Here is a 20,450-nt window from a genome sequence, read left to right as displayed (position 1 = left end):
TCTTTTGTATTTTACAAAAATAAAACTCGAAATATTATTAGTTATTGTAAGTACGTAAGTGTTAATTTCGAAACGTATTTATTCCTAATTTTTTCTTTCAAGGACTGGCGAAGTATAAAAATTTACATCAACAACATCTTACACCTAACTAAATACCATTTGATAAGAATTTCACAAGCAACAGCGTAAACGTTATTTATGACTCACTTCAAATTTGTTTGGTCAGACTCTTAATTTATTTTTAACACCAGGATTTAGTACCTATCAATACAACTAATGTAAGGTTTATTACAAACCTGAAGATAATTTTAAAATTATGCTTTTTTTGTTGAAAAAGTATGTATAGAGTTTATCCAATTATCTTAACCCTGATTGTATTTTTTTTTTCTATTTTGCAGAAAAAAATACAAGTTCTTATAGAAAACAACACTTAAAGTTCATTCCAATTTCGAATGAAGGTTAATCTTTCATAACATCTCTTTCAAAGTATGATGTCTACTTAATTACAAACAACCACATTCGCATTCAAGTCTATCAGAATCACCTATATGAGAACCATACATGAATCCAACACACGTGCAAAGTCGATCGTTATATTTGCATTCGAATCCAAAAGTTATTACGTTAGTAAGAAGAAGGTATTCAATTCGTATTGTGATGATGATGAAGAAGAAGTTGATGGAGTTTGGTTTATTAGCTGCGTTGAAAAATGGAAAAATGTTCAATGCTTGGGTTTTCCTTATAGATCATGATGTGCAAACAGCAAACACTGGGTCGTTACGCTTCAAAAACGTTTCTCCAATACTACAACTCTATTCACTTTTCCTCTTTACAGTTTGTATTGTATTATAGTTTAGTATAAGTATTTTTAAACTGAAACGTTATGGTGATTAAATACCATATACCTATATGGATTTTGAGTAGTTTTTCCTTCTTCATATGATTATATGAGGAAAAGAAGAATATGGTAGAAGGAGGGCTTGCTTCTTTTTTGAGACACGTCTTCATCCACCTGTGAAATCACAGAGACATCGTCTTGGAAAAAACAATTTTTTTTATTTAACAATTCAGTAACTTTCTTATGTGGTTTAAACGTTAAGGTTTTTCAGTCTTTTGCGTAAGTTCTACAAGTACGGATGTTTTTCTGTTAAAAATATTGTTGGTTTCTTTTTTTTTTTGTTGTTTTATGTTGTAATTTCCTTTTATATGTGTTAATATATTGCTTTTATTTTTTCTATGCACAGTGAATGAATATTTTAAAGAAATCGAAAGTGAAGAAAACTGACCTTCAATAAATGAAAAAGAAAAGTTTTTTAATTTAAATAAATAATTTGTGTTAAATTTAGCAAATTAAACTGTGGCGATTAAATTTTAAACAAATAACAAGGTTACACCAAGATTAAAAGAACAACTTTATGAAATAACATTATATTATATTGGATATTCTGCAAACAAATAAGGATAATTCTGATGTACCCTACATGGATTTGTAGTGAAATATAAAAAGACGTTACACAACAAACTCGTAAATATTACTCATTTTACAAAAATTTTTAACTGTAGATAAATAATAGATATACATTTGGTAATTTGTGATTGAAAAAAATAGTATCTATTTTTAAGATGTGTACTTTTATTAAAAAAGAAACAAATACAAAATATTTTGGCCAACACCATTTTGTTTTCGTTAAAAAATGGGTACCCAAAGTTTTTTGAACAAAAAAGCCTTTTTCGCTTAGAAAAACTATTGAAAAATGAGTTTGAAAATTTTCACTTTTTACTTAAAATAAAAACTTATGTTTTTTTTAGTATTATTTTATTTTATCTACGCTTAAAATTTAACTAAATTAAAATTCGGTTGCTTTTTGTAAGTATTTATTAATACATTTATATGTAAATCAGTTTAGAGCATAAATTTACGATTGAGACGGTTCAGGTTCAAATACGTTGCGAACTAAAAAGAAAGTCGTTCCAATTTAGGCAATTTTATTGGAAATTTGAATTTAAACTCAGTGCTTAGCTAAATTTCCGTTCAGGAAATGAAGTTGAATAAATATCTAGTCCCTAACGCATTCAAAATGGCTTTATGAAACATAATCAAAAAGGTGAATTTGAGATAATAATAATTGAAATTGCTTATCTATATAGCAATCCATAAGAATAACTTTAAAATTGAAATTGAAGTTTTGAATTGAAATTTATTTTAATAGAAACAAACGATTGACTGAAAAAAAAAGTATATCGCTTAATGAACACAAGAGAATCAATGATATATTCATGTTAACTACCAATGGACATGGACGTTGTGATGTGTGGATTTGCAATGTATGAAAATGGTTAGATGATGGAATTACGTAATTTTCAGTGGATGTTATTAGATTTCATTGTGTAAAGATAAAATTAACTAAAATTAGATGAACTGAAAGCAAAAGTTCCTCAAATAATCTTGAAGTCTGGTCTAAATCACCGACACAAAGAGTTCCACCTCAATACATTCATCCTTATTGCGATTTACCACTATAAATTAATGATAGTTGATTAATATTAAATGTTCATATCTCACAAAAGTTTTGGAAACAGAGAATGATGCTCCGTTATTAATTGAAGTGTAAATAAAAAATCACATTAAAAATTTTACCAGTTTTTCCATAAATTAGATTTTGAAACACCAAATTTCAGTATCAATCTATTAAGTTTATTGATAGTTCATAATTGCAATACGGGTGGCTATTAGAACTATGGAGGAATACAAAATTGTCCACTTTGGATGATAAAATGTCTGTCTGAGTTGAAATCGTTGAAATTATGTTCTCATACAATTTTCAAACAATTTTCATTGAAAATAATTTTGGATATAAATATTTACTTGCCATCGGCAACTTTTTTTGCGTTATTGGTGATCCTGATCTCACAGACCTGGGTATGACAAAATTCTGTATGTCAAAATACTGTATGAACAAAATACTGGGGTCAAATTACTGCATACGTTCGTTAATCAATGGTTGCTATGTGTCCCTATCGTCTTCTAATAATTAAATAGAGACAGAAATAGTCAAAACGTTAACGTATGATCGTAATCGTGTGCCGTAATTCGACCCCAGACTTGCAAAATTCTGTTGTGTAAAATTCTGTACGGCAAAATTTTGTATTTTCAATACAGTATCTTTCAAGAAATTTCCTTTGATAAAAAAAAACACATATTACTTGTTTTGAATATAATTGTGTTGTTTTTATTGACATTAAAGGTGTAAAAAATTTGGAACCAAGCTTCAAAATGGAAATTTTCTTTATTTTCGGATTGAATTAATTATCTTATTAAAGTTGTTCATATTGTTTTCTTATATATTCTTATAAAGATAGAATTAATAACTTAATTAAGAAATAAAAGATAAATCGATTTTCACCAAATATTTTTTAATGCGGTTCCAAACTTTTGGCGGTGGGTGTAAGTATAATTAATTAATGACATCAAATTGTGTTTTTTATAAAAAAGATAAAAGAAGAAGACAAATTGAAAAGAGAAAATAAGAAAGAATAAACAAAACATTAATAAAATACATTTATAAAAATTAAAATTTACCAAACAAGACGAGAGAATTCAGTAAATAGTTTAAGAGGGAAAATTAAGTGAACGAAAAAGAATTAAATGCGTGTAGTTTTGTTTTCTCTCTCCCCTTTTCCCGGGGCTCCTAATAAGGTACCTATATTAATGAGCATAAGAAGTTTGCCTCTTTATTTAGTTGATCTTTAAGAAAAACATAACAAAACCGATATTAAATAAATCTGTAGGTATTTCAAAACTCTGTAAAAATTCTGTAAAAATATATCGTTTTGATAACCTTTTTACATTATCAAAACGATATTTTTACAGAATTTTGAGTTCCGGAATTTTAAAATACAGTATTTTGACCAACCAGAATTTTGCTATACTGAATTTTGACTTTCAGAATTTTGCTGGTACATCATTTTGCACTTACAAAATTTTGACATTCAGTTTTTTAGCATGCAGTATTTTGAATACAGAATTTTGCAATATACAGAATTTCGACCCCAACCCGTTTTCAACTGAAGATTATTTGAAACGTGTTAATAAAATTTAATTGAGAATAAAATAATGTGATTTAATCAGGATTTCATTTCAATATCAAAATTCATAAATTGCTTAGGGCATTTCAAATAATTATTAGATTAAAAAACTGTTTTCGCAAACAGTATGCCACCATTAACCGGTCAATAAAGTAAAATGGTCAATAAAGGTTATGGCTCTAGAAAAGAGGAAATTATAATTTGTTTGGCCTTACACTAACGGTAATATAAATTTTGCCATAAATCCATTACGATACGAACGAGACGAAGGTCGTAGTTTTCTAATCAATACCACACAATTAGGGTTCGCCAAATCGTTCAACTTTCGCAAGTCATAATAGGGACCCAAAAGTTATATGTTTTTTACCTGCGATATAGGTACTATAGGGCAAGTTTAGGATTCGTAAAAAAATTCGAACTCGAGATAACAATTTTACATGACATTACGATGATGGAGAATGCCAAAAAAGTGGGTCCGGCAATTCTGTCTGTCTGTCTGTATGTCTGTGTGTCTGTCTCTATCTGGAGCTGCAGCCTAAACGAGTGAAGTGATTTTCTTGAAACTTGGTAGTTATCAGTTTTTGGTGATTCTCTAGAGGAGAAATTGAAATTTTTTTTTTATGACCAAAACTAACGGTACCTGCCATGTAACGGAAATAGAAAAGTTAATTTTTTTCAAAAACGGCTCTAACGATTTTGATTAAATTTTTTGTGTGTAGTACTACACATAATAGCCAACTTTTTAAATAAAAAAAATATTTTTTGTACCGTTATTAACGGTACCTGTCATAGAACGGTTTTTTTCGTTTCTGAATATCTCGTACAACATTAACCCGATTTAAATGAAAATTTTTATACAAAAGTGTGTAAGTAAAGATAATATTAAAATTTTAGAAAATTTTCAAAAAACGCATTTTTGGTTTTTTAAAAAATATTTCAAAATTTTTTTTTGAAAAATCAATTTTTTGAAAACGAATCAATGAAAAATTTTGAAATTTAGTTTTTAGGTGTAAATTAATTATTTCTTCAAAATGGCATATCAACTTTTTTTTGAAAAATGCTAAAAAATTTTTATATATAAAAAATTATTTTTTTAAAAAACGGCTCCTACAATTTTCGAAAATTTTTTTCTAAAAATACCTTTTTATACAAGAAATAAAATGGCATATTTGTTATTTTTTTTAAGATAATATAAAAACAGATTTAATTTTTTTATACTACTTATGAAATTTCTTCAAAATATCAAATTTTAAATTTTATGAATGAAAAGCTTTAACATTATAGTTACTTTAAGCATAAGAGCAAGTACGTGCGACCCCAGTCGTGCAATTTATTTTTATTGCATTATGTACCTTAGAGTAAAACTTATTTTCTCTTATTAACGGCCAATTTAATTAGTTACCTATATTGGAACACCGAAGATTATTTATTAATAGGAAAAAACAGTGAGTTCTTCTATATGAATTGATACCAGTTCGTTATTTTATGGGCTTATTTTCCAGTATATCGTTCTATCATTTTTCATAAGCCAATGATAAAGAAGTAAAACGCGTGCACATGAGTACACACATATTGACATAACTTGAATTTGCAGTACTATCTATTACTTGGAATGTTTAATATTGGAGTTTTAGGTCGATGAAGAAAATAATTTTTTTTTTCTATACTTAAAACTCAATAATAAAACAAATTAAGATTTTACTATAAGCCAAATATCCATTCAATATTTTTTTATTTCAATATAAAAACGTAACAGTTTTACATTTTAAAATAAAAAAACAGGGTTATTTTCACCTATTTCAAAACCTACTTCTTAAGCACCCTAACGCTTAAGATACTATGATGATGATATCAAACATAATTTTTTTTATTAATTATCTTTGTGTATAAAATTTTATGTCAGTTTTAAAACGAGAGTTTAACGTCCCATGTATAATATGTTTTGATAAATAATTAAGTATAATCGACCTACTTCTTTAACAAAATCTGATTTTAATCAGATTTTGTTTTAATTTACTCCTATGCACATGTTAAAAATTAATTCCGAAATTAAGTTCCTTATGAAAAATTGTGTGTACCTAGTTTTATATACATAGTACCAACATGAATATGAGCTCAACGATAATAATATAGACAATCTCTTCCGCGACAGTTATCTAGTAAAGTTATGGCTCTACGAACACGCGACTTATATAGAAAGGTTACCACAGTCTATGTGAAAAGTTAATTTTTATATAAAATTAAAAAAAAAAATATTTTTTTTTTTTCACAACAAACTACAAAAACACTTTTGAAGCTCTTTCTTTATTTAAATAAGATAAAATAACTTCAAAGCTTTACCACTTTCACTATTCTATAACGAAATTCTCAGCCAGAATACAAAAAAAGGATAAGCTTTGCCTGTTGCTTTTAAGGAAATGAAGCCAAACTCGGGCCTAGGATTATGTCTATTGATTTGAAGATTTAAAAAAAAAGTGTAAAAATTGTTATTTTAATAATCTTATATCTTGAGTTCTATGGGGTTGTATTTAACGTCCCGTTTCGGTGCAAAAAAAAACAGACAAAAATTTGAATTCAATATTAGGGGGCATGCACCTGTTACCACTGCGTTCTCAAATTTTGATTTCACCTCCAAAGCAAAAAAAAAAAAAACAGCCAGCTGTATACAATAGATCTTAATGCTGCATTTTCAGTACAACACGTAAAAATTGGCAAACAAAAAAAGATGGCTTGTTCTTATATAGCTTCGTATGGTGGTTTAATTTGTTGTAATATAAGTCAATTTATTTTAATAGATTGGAAAGAATGCAACAATTTGGAACTGATGCCACAAATTGAAGTATTTAAAAGTTGTTATAAATCTTAAAATCGAACCCCTTTTATCGATATAATGTATGAATTAGTTTAGAATTATTTTCAATAAAAAACACAGCTTTTTTTTTAATTCAATATTTATTTATGAATATATTAGAATTTTAGAATAATAATAATAAAACAACAAACTTTCTGATAAAGCATTCACCAAATCTATTTTAACGTCGACTACAAGAAATTCACTTACTTGGTTTTGTCAAAGTACTCACTAAATTAAAAAATTCTTCCATTTAAATAAATCAAAGGAAACTAATATTTAAATAAATTCAATATAGTTTTAGTTCAAACATCTTCACTGTTTAAGAGTCTTTTTGGTTTGCTTCAAAGTAAAATCACGTTGGAAAAATTTGTACATCGGTATGTGAACCTATAGTTTGGAAGAAAACAACATCTATCAAACCAATTTGAAACCTATTTGGTTGGAACGAATTGGATGTCACTATGAACATGTCTGTCAAATAGTTAGTGCCAAGTAAGCATGACTTTGGTTCATTTTCAGGGACGCATGTTTAATGAAAATTGATGTTCGTAAGTCTCTTGTAAAAGTACATGTTAATATATCAAAGGGAGAGCGTTAAACGAAGCGTCACTTTTTGGCAAGTTATCTGCATATTTCATTAGTTATTGAGTTTTTGCACGCTACAAAATTGATAAATTTTAAATTTTGTATCTTGCTTTGATTTAATACATATAACATGTTAAAAGTGTTTATGTTTTAACATGTATTCTACCGAATATATTACTTAATATATATTTTATGGAATATACCTACCGTACCTTGTCGTTATGACATCAAAAGTTAATAGTTTTTATGTTTAATGAGCTTAAACTACATAATTTTGTTTCACCATACATTTTTTTGCTCTTATTCCCCGTCAACAAAATATTATTATTATTTTTTTGCATACAATTTGTATTCTATTAATATTTCTACTACAAAGAATTGTTAAGTGTTCACCAAAACGAAAGAGTTGAGGAACAAACCTCAAAAAAACGGTATTTAAGTACCTACTAATAATAACGGTATTTTTCTTATTTTATATCCAAAACAGCAAATAAAATTTTTATTTAATGAAAAAAATTATGCTAATGGGTCATTGTTTTTCAAATAAACTCATTTATGATAAAGATTTCAAGCAAACATATATTCATTATGCACATGGATCCTGTCAGTTTCTTCGATATTTGTATACCAGTTTTACCTATGCTTGTACTACTGAAACATATCTACTATAGATAGTAATTAATACTTGTGTAGCTAATAGTTTTTACAATGTTTAATGTCATTAGCTAAAGCGTTTTCTTATAAACCCACATAATTGTAAAATTTTGAAGTAAGCTTTTATTTAATCGATGCGACTTAACTTGAAATGACTGGTTCTGTTTGACGGAAATCGAAAGAAATCCAAGAAATCTTTCGTCACTGTTTATAGTAAGTCAGAGGCGTAGGTCCAAGGGCAGAACACATTTTTTGTTCTCTTATTCGTGTAAGACATCAGAAGAAAATCTTTTAAACTTCTATTCATAGTTGAAAACCAAAAGCTTCTAAGAGGTTTGGTTGCTGAGTTGTTTGCATCCTTAAATTTTTTTCCTTACATTCGGAGCGAGATTTCTGCGGAAATAAAATCTGAAACAAGTTAGGCAAACAAATCTAAAACAAATATCATAAAAATCGGCCCAATCGTTTTTGAGTTATAAACGTTGTAACTTATGTCGAATTCCTTTGAACCAATCGCAGTCGCTACTAAAGTCGATACTTTTTGGCTGTATAGGATATTAAAAAAGGTAGCGATCTCTTTTTGTGAATGTATTTGTGTCCAAGTGACCGATGAAAAACAACAGAATTTACAAAACTTCATAGTAAGAATAAAACGGCCTAAAAATTTGTTTATTTTGTTCATTAAGAGCCAATTTTTCAATCTTCTAATAAACAGTCAGTTAACTGTTCGACGAATAAAGTTATTAGGCTCATAAACAATCAGATAATAACATTGAATTTTTCAATCAAGAATAATTTATTCCACAGAATAACAAAATAAAATTGTCAAATTCAAAAATATTTAAAATTAAACGTCATTTTTGTTTATGATTGTTTTTGTTTTCTTGTTTTCCACTGTATTTTTTTCAAAATTCTTTCAAAACAGCTTTGACAACTGACACAATATTTTATTTGAGATTATTCCTTAGAATAATTTTTATTCGTCTCTGAAAGAAGCAGATAGTTTTATTCTTAGGAATATGCTATATCTGCTTGTTGAAAAATTGATTTTTTCTCTATCCTTAGGAATAAGTACTAACTGACTGTTTAACTGACCATTGAAAAATTGGCCCTAAAAATAATTTATATTTCACAAATAAACAAAAATTGGCGGTGGTTCTTCATTTCTTTACAAAATTTTATTTGGTTTGACGTTTTGCATTTGACAAAATTGTAGTGTGTGTGAAAATCTGTGTAAATCCGTTTCAAAAAAGAGATTTAAAAAGGATCGATTCCTTGGGAAAAAGTAGCTAATTTTTTTTCATTGGAATTCATTTAAGGATAAAGTAGCGACTGCATGTCGACTGCAGATCGAATTTTCGGTTCATTGGAATTCGACATTAATCAACTATGTATTAGATAATGTTATTAAATGCTTAAATGAAATGAAATTAAGCTTGGTATTCGAATTTAATCGATCTGATTTTCCACTTCGGCCAACCTATTCAACATTTTAAAGAGAAAAGAACAACAAAGCTAGTTTTTTAAACATATCCGTTCACTATGGTGTATGCGTAACATTTTTTAAATACAATTTAGATTTCAGTTTTTGAGTTATGTAAGATTTCGGGAACTCTTTGTTGGGTGTATTAGATTCAAGACTTAACTTCAGTACTTGATACAGCAAATTTAAAAATTGGTGGATTGGTAAAACAAAAAAAAAAACACGGTAACAGTCTTAGGTCATGCAAGAATTAATATTTTTAAGAGTTAGACAAATGTCATTCCTGTACAATACAAAAAATGGGCTTCCTATTGTTTTATGTAGCATTTGTTCTTCAGTTCGAATGAAACATCGTTAATTACCCCCTAAAAAAATATTCATTTTCCTGATCGCTATATAACCGGCCATTTCTGTGAAGACAAATTTTGAATCGTAATCCCTTAAGAGGTTTTGTCTCAAAAAAAATTGCATGTAAAACGCAAACACTTTGTAAATTCGAAAGCACTGGAAGTAAATATCTACTGGAATAAGGTATCTATTGGAAGTTGGTATACTGGAAGTAGATAAAAAAGTTTTTACGATTGAGAAAAATACTATCATGATTTTTCTTTTCCTTTTACTCGTATCTCAATAATTTGCATACATATCTTATCCATTTTTGTAGCTTCGATTCTAAAATGTACATTTTTATTTCTAGAAACTATGTTTCCTCTGAACTGCATCACACCCAATTATGAAAAAACAAAACACCACTGAGCCTTGTATTGGTGACAAGGCAAAAAGTTCCCTCATCAGCACACTACTCATATGTCTATTGATCCAAAATGTTTCTTCAAGCATTTGTCCATCTTCAGAAGAAATTCTTCCATGCCGATGTACCGTTCAAGAAAAAGAAATACATATATGGTAAGTTAACTTATAACCCAGCAATATAAATTATAAAGATATTGATAGTCTTTTCCATTCCTAGGTGTTCACATAGCAGCTTACCACAAATTCTAAGCAGTATCAAAGCAATCGAAACATACATCAAGACTCCAATAGATGAACTTGTTTTGGAAAACAATCAACTCCCAGCACTGCCAGGACGATTTTTTGGCTCATTACAAATAGTTCGTTTAATGCTTCGTCACAATGGTGTAGAACGTGTTTCTAGTGGATGGCTTAATGAGTTAGAAAATAGTCTTGTTGAGGTCTTTATAGTTGAACCACGACTACGTAGCATCCCAGGAGAAAGTCTAAATGGTTTAATAAATCTCATAGCCATAACAATTCAAAGTAATGAGCTTAAATACTTGCCTGATTTTTCAGGACTCCTCAGTCTTATGTACTTAAATGTTCAGACTAAAGTCCTAACCGAGTTACAACCGCAAATATTTCGTCATTTGCCAAAATTACAACACATTCACATAAACGGTGGACCCAATCTTAATCGATTACAGCCGGGACTATTTAAAGACCTTGTTTCTGTGAAGACAATTGATTTGGCAAAGAATGGAATCAATTGGATACATCTTCAAGGGTTATATCGATTGCCGAATCTTATAAGCCTAAAGTTATCTCACAATGACGTAAGTGATGTAACTATGGTAAGTCGGTTGATCAAAGGTCTTGGAAGTCTCAAAAATCTGCGATTAGACCACAACATTGTGAATATTCTTTCAGAAAATTCATTCGTCGATCTACCGAGCTTGACCGAATTATACCTCAATGACAATCAAATTACTGAAATTAAATATGGTGCTTTCTATAGAACACCGAATCTTAAAAGAGTCTACTTGCACAATAATCATATAAAGAAAATCCACCCAGAGTCATTTTTGCAGAAATCCGGAACTGGCATTGAGAACCTTTTTATCTATCATAACGAGATTGAACGCGTTGATGAACTAAGATCTCTTCTAGACTCTTTACCGACTCTGAAATTCCTAGATATAAGCAATAATAACCTGGAAAGTATTCCATTTGGTGAGCTGAGAGGACATGGAACACTAGAACAACTACATTTAAACAACAATAATATTCGATCTATTGGAAGAGATGCTTTTATGGCAATGCCAGCTTTGAGAGAGCTTCGATTAAGGAATAACAGCCTTTCGGAAAATTTACCAAGACCGTTTTGGAATCTTCCCGGACTTATGGGTCTCGATTTATCACAAAATCTTTTAGAGATCATTGATTCATCACTTCTTGATGGTCTTCCATCCTTACGAAGACTAGATTTGAGTGAAAACCGTCTAAGCAAGATTAACCCAGACGCTTTTGAAAATAATCCATTGCTAGAAACACTCAATATTTCGTCCAATGGAATTTCATATGTACATCCTGATACATTTCGCAATCTAAATAGACTTTTTGAAGTCGACGCTAGCATCAATCGAATGACCGAATTCATTGCCGGTCTTCCAAATATTGTAGAAAGAATTTCCATTAGGAATAATATAATCTCCAGTCTCCATCCAACAATTGGGAAATTACCAAATTTACGAATGTTGGATTTGAGTCAGAATAAAATCGAACACATTCCAAGGAGAACATTTCAAATGACCACTGAGTTGCGAGTTCTAAGCCTTGCAGACAATAATCTTCGTAGTCTAGATGGGAGTACCTTCGAAGGCGGGGAACGTATCGAGCTATTGAATTTGCAAAATAATGATTTAACAGAAATCGAGGATTACACATTTTCTCTGATGCATAATTTGAGAAATTTGAATTTGAATGGCAATAAATTAGAGGCAATTTCAGATAATATGTTTGGCAATAATACAAAATTAGAGCAGTTAAATTTGGCATTGAATGTTATTTGGAATGTATCGAACAGTGCATTTGAGCATCAGAATTCATTGGAATATTTGGATTTATCGGGTAATAGATTGAGTGGTATGTCGGTGACGTTGGCCCGACTAAAGAGCATACGTGATGTTGATTTGAGCTACAATAACATTGCCCAACTACGAACTGATGTTTTGTCAGCTTGGAAAAATGTCGAAGAAATACGTCTTTCTAATAATCTTATAACATCAATTCCAAGTGGAACGTTTCAAAATCTGCCAAAGCTGCAATATCTTGATTTATCAAGCAATGAAATAAGTTCTTTTGAAACAGGTGCAGCGAAGAATCTGCGAGAACTTCAAGAACTTGTATTGGCTGATAATAAAATAGTCGATTTGAAACATCGAGTTTTTGAAAATCTACCCAATTTATTGGCATTGCATTTGCAACATAATCTGCTAAGATTTATTGCTCCAGATAGTTTTTTTGAATCGCCTTCGATAGTGTTTTTGAATTTGTCAAATAATAATTTTTATTCAATGGATAATGTAGGATTGCATAATATGAAAAATCTTGAAGTGCTTGATTTGTCTAACAATGCAATAAGGAGTGTTTCTACATTGCCATTGCGATCATTAAGCTGGCTTGTGGAACTCAAAATGGACAATAATCAGATATGTAAAGTACAGGTAAGTTTGAACAAGAGAGAACAAAAATTTACCGTTAAAAAAACTATCTAGTTTTTTTGAAAAAAAAATTGTTTTAAACCGAAAATCTGTTAAAATTTTTCCTAGAAAAAATCTATTTTTTACTGGGCTTTGGGCTATGTTTGGTATAAACATGATAACACCATTCAAAAAAGTCATTAATGGACTACTTCCTTGATAATTTTTGCCTATATTTTACTATTTTTACCATTAAAACTGAATACTGATCGTATATTTTAATGAAAAATTGGTGTTATAATGTCTAAGGAGTAAGGAACTATTATTATTATTCAACAATTTATACAAAAGTCTTTTTGAAGCTTTAAAATACCTACCTAAATCAAGAACAAAATTTTCAAAAATATATTTTCGAAAAATTATTTTTTTTTTGGAATTGTTGGTGGTTTAAGTGAAAAAGTATCGTTAGTTTTTTTAAAGTCTTTTTTAAAAAAAGCAATTTTTAAAAATGATTTCCTATAAAACAAATCAAATTGCATCCTTTTTTTAAGGAGTTCAAACGTTTTTAAGAATTTTGATTTTATGTTTTTTTCTGATTTTAAAAATAGCGCATAAGCTTTTTTTGAAAAAAAGTTATAAGAATTTTATACAAAAAAATTTTTTTTAAATTGCTCCAAAGATTTAATATTTTTTTTCTAAAAATTATTTTGACGTGATAACGTCTTATAAATAGATGAACCAGGGCAGCATCCACGAAAAAGTGACGCCATTTTCTCCCGTTCCACTTGAAATTTTTAGCAGTGCAAACATTTCAATTAAAAATTAAAAATAATTTAGAGATACAAAAATCTTCTATAGTTTATTTAAATGATTTTAACCTAAAGTTGAATAAAACTGAAGGATTTTTAAAAACTCTGTAATTTAATAGGGTAAATAGGAGTTACACAAAATTGAAAAAGTAGCTATTTTCTAAACGCGACGTTGTAGAAAGTTGAATTTTTTTTAATCGATAGATAAATTTATTGTAATAGTATTGGCTGGAAAAAGTATTAAAAAAAATTTAAAAAAAAATCAAAACCAAGTTATAATTGTTTTTTAAAACTAAAACATGAGGCAGACCTTCGAAAAAGTAGAGATTATAGGTAGGGGAAATTTTTTGTGACAATTTTAAAAACGTCGTTCGAAAGATAATAAAAAAAAATTCAGGGCTCGAACTACGGCATACGTTCGTTAACGTTTTGAATATTGCTCTCTCTATTTCATCAGAAGAAAATGATAGAGACATAAAGCGTCCATACGTTAACGAACGTATGCCGTAGTTCGACCCCATTTTTTTTTAAGACTGAATTTTTAAAAAACACCTACTTTTTTTTGTAGTCTATAACCGTGCGCATGCATGCGCAAGAAATTGATATTTTAAAATTATTTTTGACCGAATAACGAATAGAATAACGTTTTCTTATTTTTATCAGTATAAATGAAATTTATACTTGGATAGATAATAGACAGGAATATATCTGTGCAAAATTTCAATCATAATTTTGAGATAACGGTAAAATAATATTGTATATTTTAACACATTCTTTCTTTTGATCTAGAGCAGGTACAAATTTAATTTAATGAGCATGCTGATAATATTTTCACTTTCACTTGGTATATCACACATAACGGTACATTTACTACAAGCTACACAGTGTTAAATTAAAAATCTTCAGAAATACCTCAAACACCTGTGGAGATCTGTTGCCCATGAAAAAAATTTAATAATGGTTTATTCTTTAGAAGAAATATTTGGCTTTTTAATGGTATATTTTTATTTGTAAGTTTTTCAAAAAAAAAATTAATATAATGAGAAAAGAAAAAAAAGTAATTTTTGTTTTAGCTTTTTCTTGTAAATTTTGATTGTTTGAAATAAATAAACGCTTCAATTGACTCATTTTAAACAAAAGCACATAACTCTGTTTTCTTACGACGTTATCACGTAAATTCATCGTCCGTAAACCGTCTTTACAGACAACCACTTTTTTTTATATTTTTATTTCATATTTCTGCGTTCTCATAATTTTAATGATGTACTCTTAAAAAATCCTAAAAACCCTTTTCATTTATTCTCACCATGATTTATATTTTTAAATCTCAAATGTATGCCTAAACAATTTCTTTTTATATACTTTTTTTTCAGGGATATCCGTTTGAAGTAATGCCAAGGCTAAGAGTTTTGTCGCTTCGAAATAATAATTTCAGGACATTATATGAGAAAACATTTTCAACTCTTCGTGGGAACATAGCAATACTTGACCTTGATGGTAATTTTAAAATATTTAATCACTTTCAACTTCTTAATCTATTTCTGGATATTTAGGAAACCCAATGGTATGTTCCTGTACAGTACAATGGCTAAGTGCATGGTTAGAAGAGACAGGTTTTCCATATCCCGGTCCAACATGTCAAGATGGCCAACTTTTACGAAACTTACGAACTGAGAAAATGAATTGCACCGATGATCAAAGATCTTCAAACTATCTGCCTCTATACAACGAACATGGTGATGTATTCATGGGAGAAGGTCGAAATGAGTTTAGGGATGAATGTGATGCCCTGGGAGTTGAAGTTGAAAATTACACTAGACCACTGCACACTGATAGTGACTATTTTTATGATCAATTTGTTGATTATCCAGCATTTAATAATACACTTTATAGTGGTACTAATAATACCTCTTCTAATCCGAAACCCTTATCGGTGAATCTTAATAACGTTGCTCCAGCTTTAACTCACAATAATCCGAATATTCATGGAAATATTGATTTGACTAAAACTTTGTTGAATACCAGTATTCTAAACAGATATCCACTGATACAACAACCACAGTCGCCGTTTACCTTCTTTGGCTATCCGATTCCTGCATTAGGGATGGGTGGATTTTTGGGATCTAATTCACGCCGAGATCATGGCTACACAAAACTAGAATCAACCAGAGGCAAGGTTCGAATGCTTAAAGATCCCTCTAGCAGTGAACTTGAGAAATATCTTGCACAAAAGACACAATACCATGGGATCACATCTCGCAGTCGGGGGGCTGCCGAGCCTGGATCTGAAGAATCGGGAAGCAATGAAAATCCTAACGTTTTTAAGACGTCACTCACTGAACCGCATGTTCAAAAAGGTGGTTTTAAACCCATTATGCCAGAGCATTTCGGTGGGTTCATTCCCATGACACCAACTTCAACCAAACAAAGTACCAAAATTTACTTTGAACCAGATGAAACGGATGTAATGCCAGTAAATAACACAAGTGACACAAGTTCAGAATCGTTTATTTCCCTAGAAGAACCAACAACAACATTAAAACCTTTGCCATCCTACACGTATTATGTTACTGAAGAAGAGGCTCCAACGACAACTTCTAAGCCGGAATTACATTCATTTGAAAGGAAATTTGTAACCACATCAGAAGCACCAATAAGAGTAAGACCAGCGAAAGATTCATTTGAAAGGAAGTCATTTATCACAGAGAGTTCAATACAAATAAACTCGGAGTCAGAAGAAATTCTCCTTGAAACAACCACTACCAAGACAATTCTTTTGATACCTCCTGAAGAAGAATTGCAAATTCCATCATACAAGGGTCTCTCATCAAGGGAATCATCATCTGCTTCTATTAGTACAGAAAGGCATGATTCAAATTCAATAGAACACATAACTCCGAGAATTTTAAGCGGAAGACCATCGATTACAAAAGTTTTCACAGCTCAAACTCTTCAACAATACTTGCCTTCAACTGAAGAATATTCAAATTTAGATTTAATCGATAAAAAATCAAAGTATGAAGCTGATGTTCCTGTAACAGCTCCATATAATAGAGAGTCAAATATTGCAAGGAAAGACGGAATGGATTGGTATTATAAAACCTATAAAAATCGAAATCGTCTTGAACGACATGAGAGATTAGAAAACTCTTTTTATAATAAAAGTTCTATAGTTTGTACATCAAGTCTTTTAATGATTATATTAAATTATTTGTTATATTTAAATTAAAATTGAAAATAAATCTACGGCGAATATTTATGATAAGCTGATTAAAAAACTTTAAAATAATTTTTATGGACTTTATAATTTTGTTCTTTCTTTTATGGTCTAGGCTATGGCGTGTTGGGTTGGTTTTGTGTTTTCTGTGTTTATGACATAATATATCTAACATTTATAGCTTAAACTTGATTTTTTTTTAAGAAGTTGAATCAAAATCATAAGATGCGTTGTTAAAATACGTAATAATTGTAGTAATAGCATTACTTGGAATTTTGCAATAGTCATTGTCAGACATTCGAAAATAGTACGCATATCTATAAAATTGCAAACTTAAATCCACTCCCAAAATTTGCTGTTGGCTCTTTGACCATAGCATGGATCTTTGTAGTTTTTTTTACTGAAAGTTACATATAGCATTTAAAGAAACCGAGAAAGATAAATTTAGTAGATGGAAGTGTACTAAATACATATTTTATTTGATAAAACTATATATAGATAATGTACACAAGAAGCCTTAATTACAATGACCTAAAACGTGAAAAAGTGGGAAATTTACAAACGTACAAATTTTGTATTTTTTTCTAGTGCTATTTGTTTTTGTAGACACAGAAAACTATCTTGTATACACAGAGAAAAATATAGGTAGTCATTTTTAACTAATTTTTAACTATTTTCATAGTTAGAATCGGGATAACTATTTAAAATAGTTAAAATCGAAGTTTTTTCCAAATTAACTATTAAATAGTCAAATTTAACTATTAAAATATGTAGTTATTTGTGACTATCAGCCCTATTCTGGTATTCACGTGAATCTCAGATCCGATTCACTTTAACTCTACCTTGCCATTCTACTATCCATCGGGTAAACCGCATTATCATACCTCTATTTGACGTCCACGTGAACGTCAACTTAAAAAACAGGCGACGAAGTAAATTGAGAAAAAAAAGTGGCATTTTGCTTAAATTTAACGATGGTGAATTAATTTTTACAACCAAAATTGACAGATCCGCAACATTTTTTATGGGGATTGCAAATTTATGGAGAAAGTTCATTCACGTGAATAGTGGAATACCGAACAACATTACCGATATTACCGACGTGAATTTGGATTCCCCCCTATGAAAAACAGAATGGCAATTGGTGAATATTTAGAGATTATTCCTCCCGATGGATAGCAGAATAAGGCTGTATTTAAGTAGTCAGATGAAGGGAGGAGCTATGGGGCTATATACTGTTCATTACTGTAGTTCAAATCACTTTAAAATAATATGCAAATATTATCAGGGGAAATTATATAGAAAAAACACTAAAAATCAAAAAATGTTTATTAAATAGTTTTTTTTTATTGAAAATCGTTTTTTATATAATGGCCCAAAAGTAATAATGGTTCAAACGAAATATGCTGATAGGCCAAAGAGCTCGCAGAATATGGCAGCTTGGATACACTTCCTGTTCATAATTATTGATTTTTGTTTCACTGAAAAATTAGTTAATAAATTTGAACAATTAATAAATTATTTAATTATTTAATTTCTTACCTTTATTTGGAGCAATATCCTGATAAAATTGTATTATTTGACACTGGTTTTCATCGAAAATAGAGACTTTTGTATAAAAAATAAATAAACGAACAACAGGTTTAATTCTTTTTAAAGAAAAGTCTCCATTTTTGTACCCAGACGACTTGAAACTTGTACTCGCACTGGCACGGTAAAAGAAAGATTAAAATGAAAAAAAAATTATGTGTGCAATTCACACGTGGTAGAAGTTAAAAAATCATTTTTCTTGCAAAAAAAAAAAAAATAGAAAAAATCTACCTTTTTTATTCTATCACCTTTAAATCTATATTTTTTATTTGACAACCTATATATATTTTATATCATCTGAATGCTTTTTGTTTCAGCTCAAAATATTTATATCGACCATGTCTATACTATCTATCTATCTACAAAAAGAGCTAAATTTTTTTGAGCCAAATCACTTTTCATCTAAAAAGCAAAAAAAATCAATTTTTTTTCTCTTCTAAGACCATTAAATATATTTTTTTGAATTACAACCAATGAAAAATTTTATATCATCTGAAAGCTTATTTCACCTTTTATATGACGTATCAATCATATTTCTACCATGCCTACAAAAAAAGTAAGAATTTTTTAAAGCCAACTATGCCGAAATTTCAAACTGAGTATACGGTTCTTCCTACACTGACTAAATGGCTGGTCATTGGCAACAGATCTCCACAGGTGTTTTTATTTTTTGTTTGAGGTATTTTTCAAGTTTTTCAATTTTAAATTGTGTAACTTGTAACTGTTATGTGTGATACATCAAATGCAAGGTAATATTAATAACATGCGTATTAAAGTCAAATAAAATGTTTTTGTGCTCTAGATCAAAATATAGGTATAACGTGTTTTGAAATGAAATTAATTGAAATTTTGCACAGTTATAGTTTGTTTAATTACAGTATAAATTTCATTTGTATACCTTTTAAAACAAGAAAGTTATAAAATAATCAATTTATTTTTCCTGTCGCTTTTTCGTTTCATCTTGTTTCAAATCACTACGATACTAAAGAAGTTTTCACTTAAAAAAAAGTACTACTGGCAATGCTCTTGCTCTTAAAGCTTACAGCTAAAAGCTCACATCAGCTGGGTTTTGTGTTGCAACTGCAGCTGTCATCGATGGAATACGTCAACGAACATATTATGCAGTTTGTTTTGGTTTTTGTTTTTGATTAAAAAATAAAGTTAAAGTTATTTCAAAACAAAATTGAGTTTAAAAATTCCATTTTAATCAATTTTAAAACAAAGCACAATTTAACGTAGCATTAAAATGGATGCTAGAACAGTTATGGTCGTTGGATCCATGATAGTTACCGCTGTCTTAACTATGGCCTATTTTTTAAATTCATCGAGTCGTAGATATATTACCAACAATCCAAATGCAGCAAAAGATGATTTCAATGTTTATCAGTAAGAGGACAAAGTTTAATTTCAACAAACAAAACATAATAAATGCACATGTTCACTCATGAATTTTATTCAGAGATTCAACCTGTCCGATCTGCCTTGAACCGATGAATGTGGATAATGCATTATCCTGTGCTCTATTAAATTGTGGCCATTGTCTTCATCGGAGTTGCTTGCGAGACATGGACAACTCAAGAAATGCCAATATAACAAATAAGTGCCCAATTTGCCGAACGCCCATTCGCTCAACCTAAAATGCCTACAAAAAAAATGTTATTAAAATTTTGTTGACCTTCAGATGTATCTCATTAGTATAGAATAGATCAATAGAGTATATTTTTTGATTATAATA

General features: G+C 29.4%; 2 protein-coding genes across 3 annotated transcripts; both read left to right on the top strand.

The window, feature by feature from the left end:
• The first annotated feature begins 1,238 nt into the window (after positions 1 to 1,238).
• LOC129906142 (protein artichoke) lies at positions 1,239 to 17,169 on the top strand. 2 transcript variants are annotated; one of them, XM_055981793.1, is made up of 5 exons: positions 1,239 to 1,525; positions 10,360 to 10,568; positions 10,633 to 13,123; positions 15,282 to 15,405; positions 15,462 to 17,169. In XM_055981793.1, the coding sequence occupies exons 2-5, from the start codon at positions 10,396 to 10,398 to the stop codon at positions 17,135 to 17,137; spliced, it is 4,464 nt and encodes a 1,487-aa protein (XP_055837768.1). In that variant the 5' UTR covers positions 1,239 to 1,525; positions 10,360 to 10,395; the 3' UTR covers positions 17,138 to 17,169. The 2 variants fall into 2 exon arrangements, with proteins under 2 accessions (XP_055837768.1, XP_055837767.1); XM_055981792.1 differs by lacking the exon at positions 1,239 to 1,525 and adding an exon at positions 7,247 to 7,432.
• Positions 17,170 to 19,796: 2,627 nt separating this feature from the next.
• On the top strand, positions 19,797 to 20,450 carry LOC129905704 (uncharacterized). The gene is made up of 2 exons (XM_055981244.1): positions 19,797 to 20,101; positions 20,175 to 20,450. Exons 1-2 carry the CDS (start codon positions 19,962 to 19,964, stop codon positions 20,350 to 20,352), a joined length of 318 nt encoding a protein of 105 aa, XP_055837219.1. The 5' UTR covers positions 19,797 to 19,961; the 3' UTR covers positions 20,353 to 20,450.

This window comes from Episyrphus balteatus, chromosome 1 (genome assembly GCF_945859705.1).
Source record: "Episyrphus balteatus chromosome 1, idEpiBalt1.1, whole genome shotgun sequence".
Taxonomy (NCBI): domain Eukaryota; kingdom Metazoa; phylum Arthropoda; class Insecta; order Diptera; family Syrphidae; genus Episyrphus; species Episyrphus balteatus.
This window is presented reverse-complemented; position numbering and strand designations above follow the sequence as displayed.

Bases quoted from the DNA above. Each gene is read 5' to 3' on its own strand.
- LOC129906142 (XM_055981793.1), top strand. From the start codon at position 10,396: ATGAAAAAACAAAACACCACTGAGCCTTGTATTGGTGACAAGGCAAAA. The intron at 13,124-15,281 runs GTAAGTTTGAAC...CTTTTTTTTCAG, and splicing joins ATCAGATATGTAAAGTACAG to GGATATCCGTTTGAAGTAAT. The intron at 15,406-15,461 runs GTAATTTTAAAA...CTGGATATTTAG, and splicing joins AGCAATACTTGACCTTGATG to GAAACCCAATGGTATGTTCC.
- LOC129905704 (XM_055981244.1), top strand. From the start codon at position 19,962: ATGGATGCTAGAACAGTTATGGTCGTTGGATCCATGATAGTTACCGCT. The intron at 20,102-20,174 runs GTAAGAGGACAA...AATTTTATTCAG, and splicing joins GATGATTTCAATGTTTATCA to AGATTCAACCTGTCCGATCT.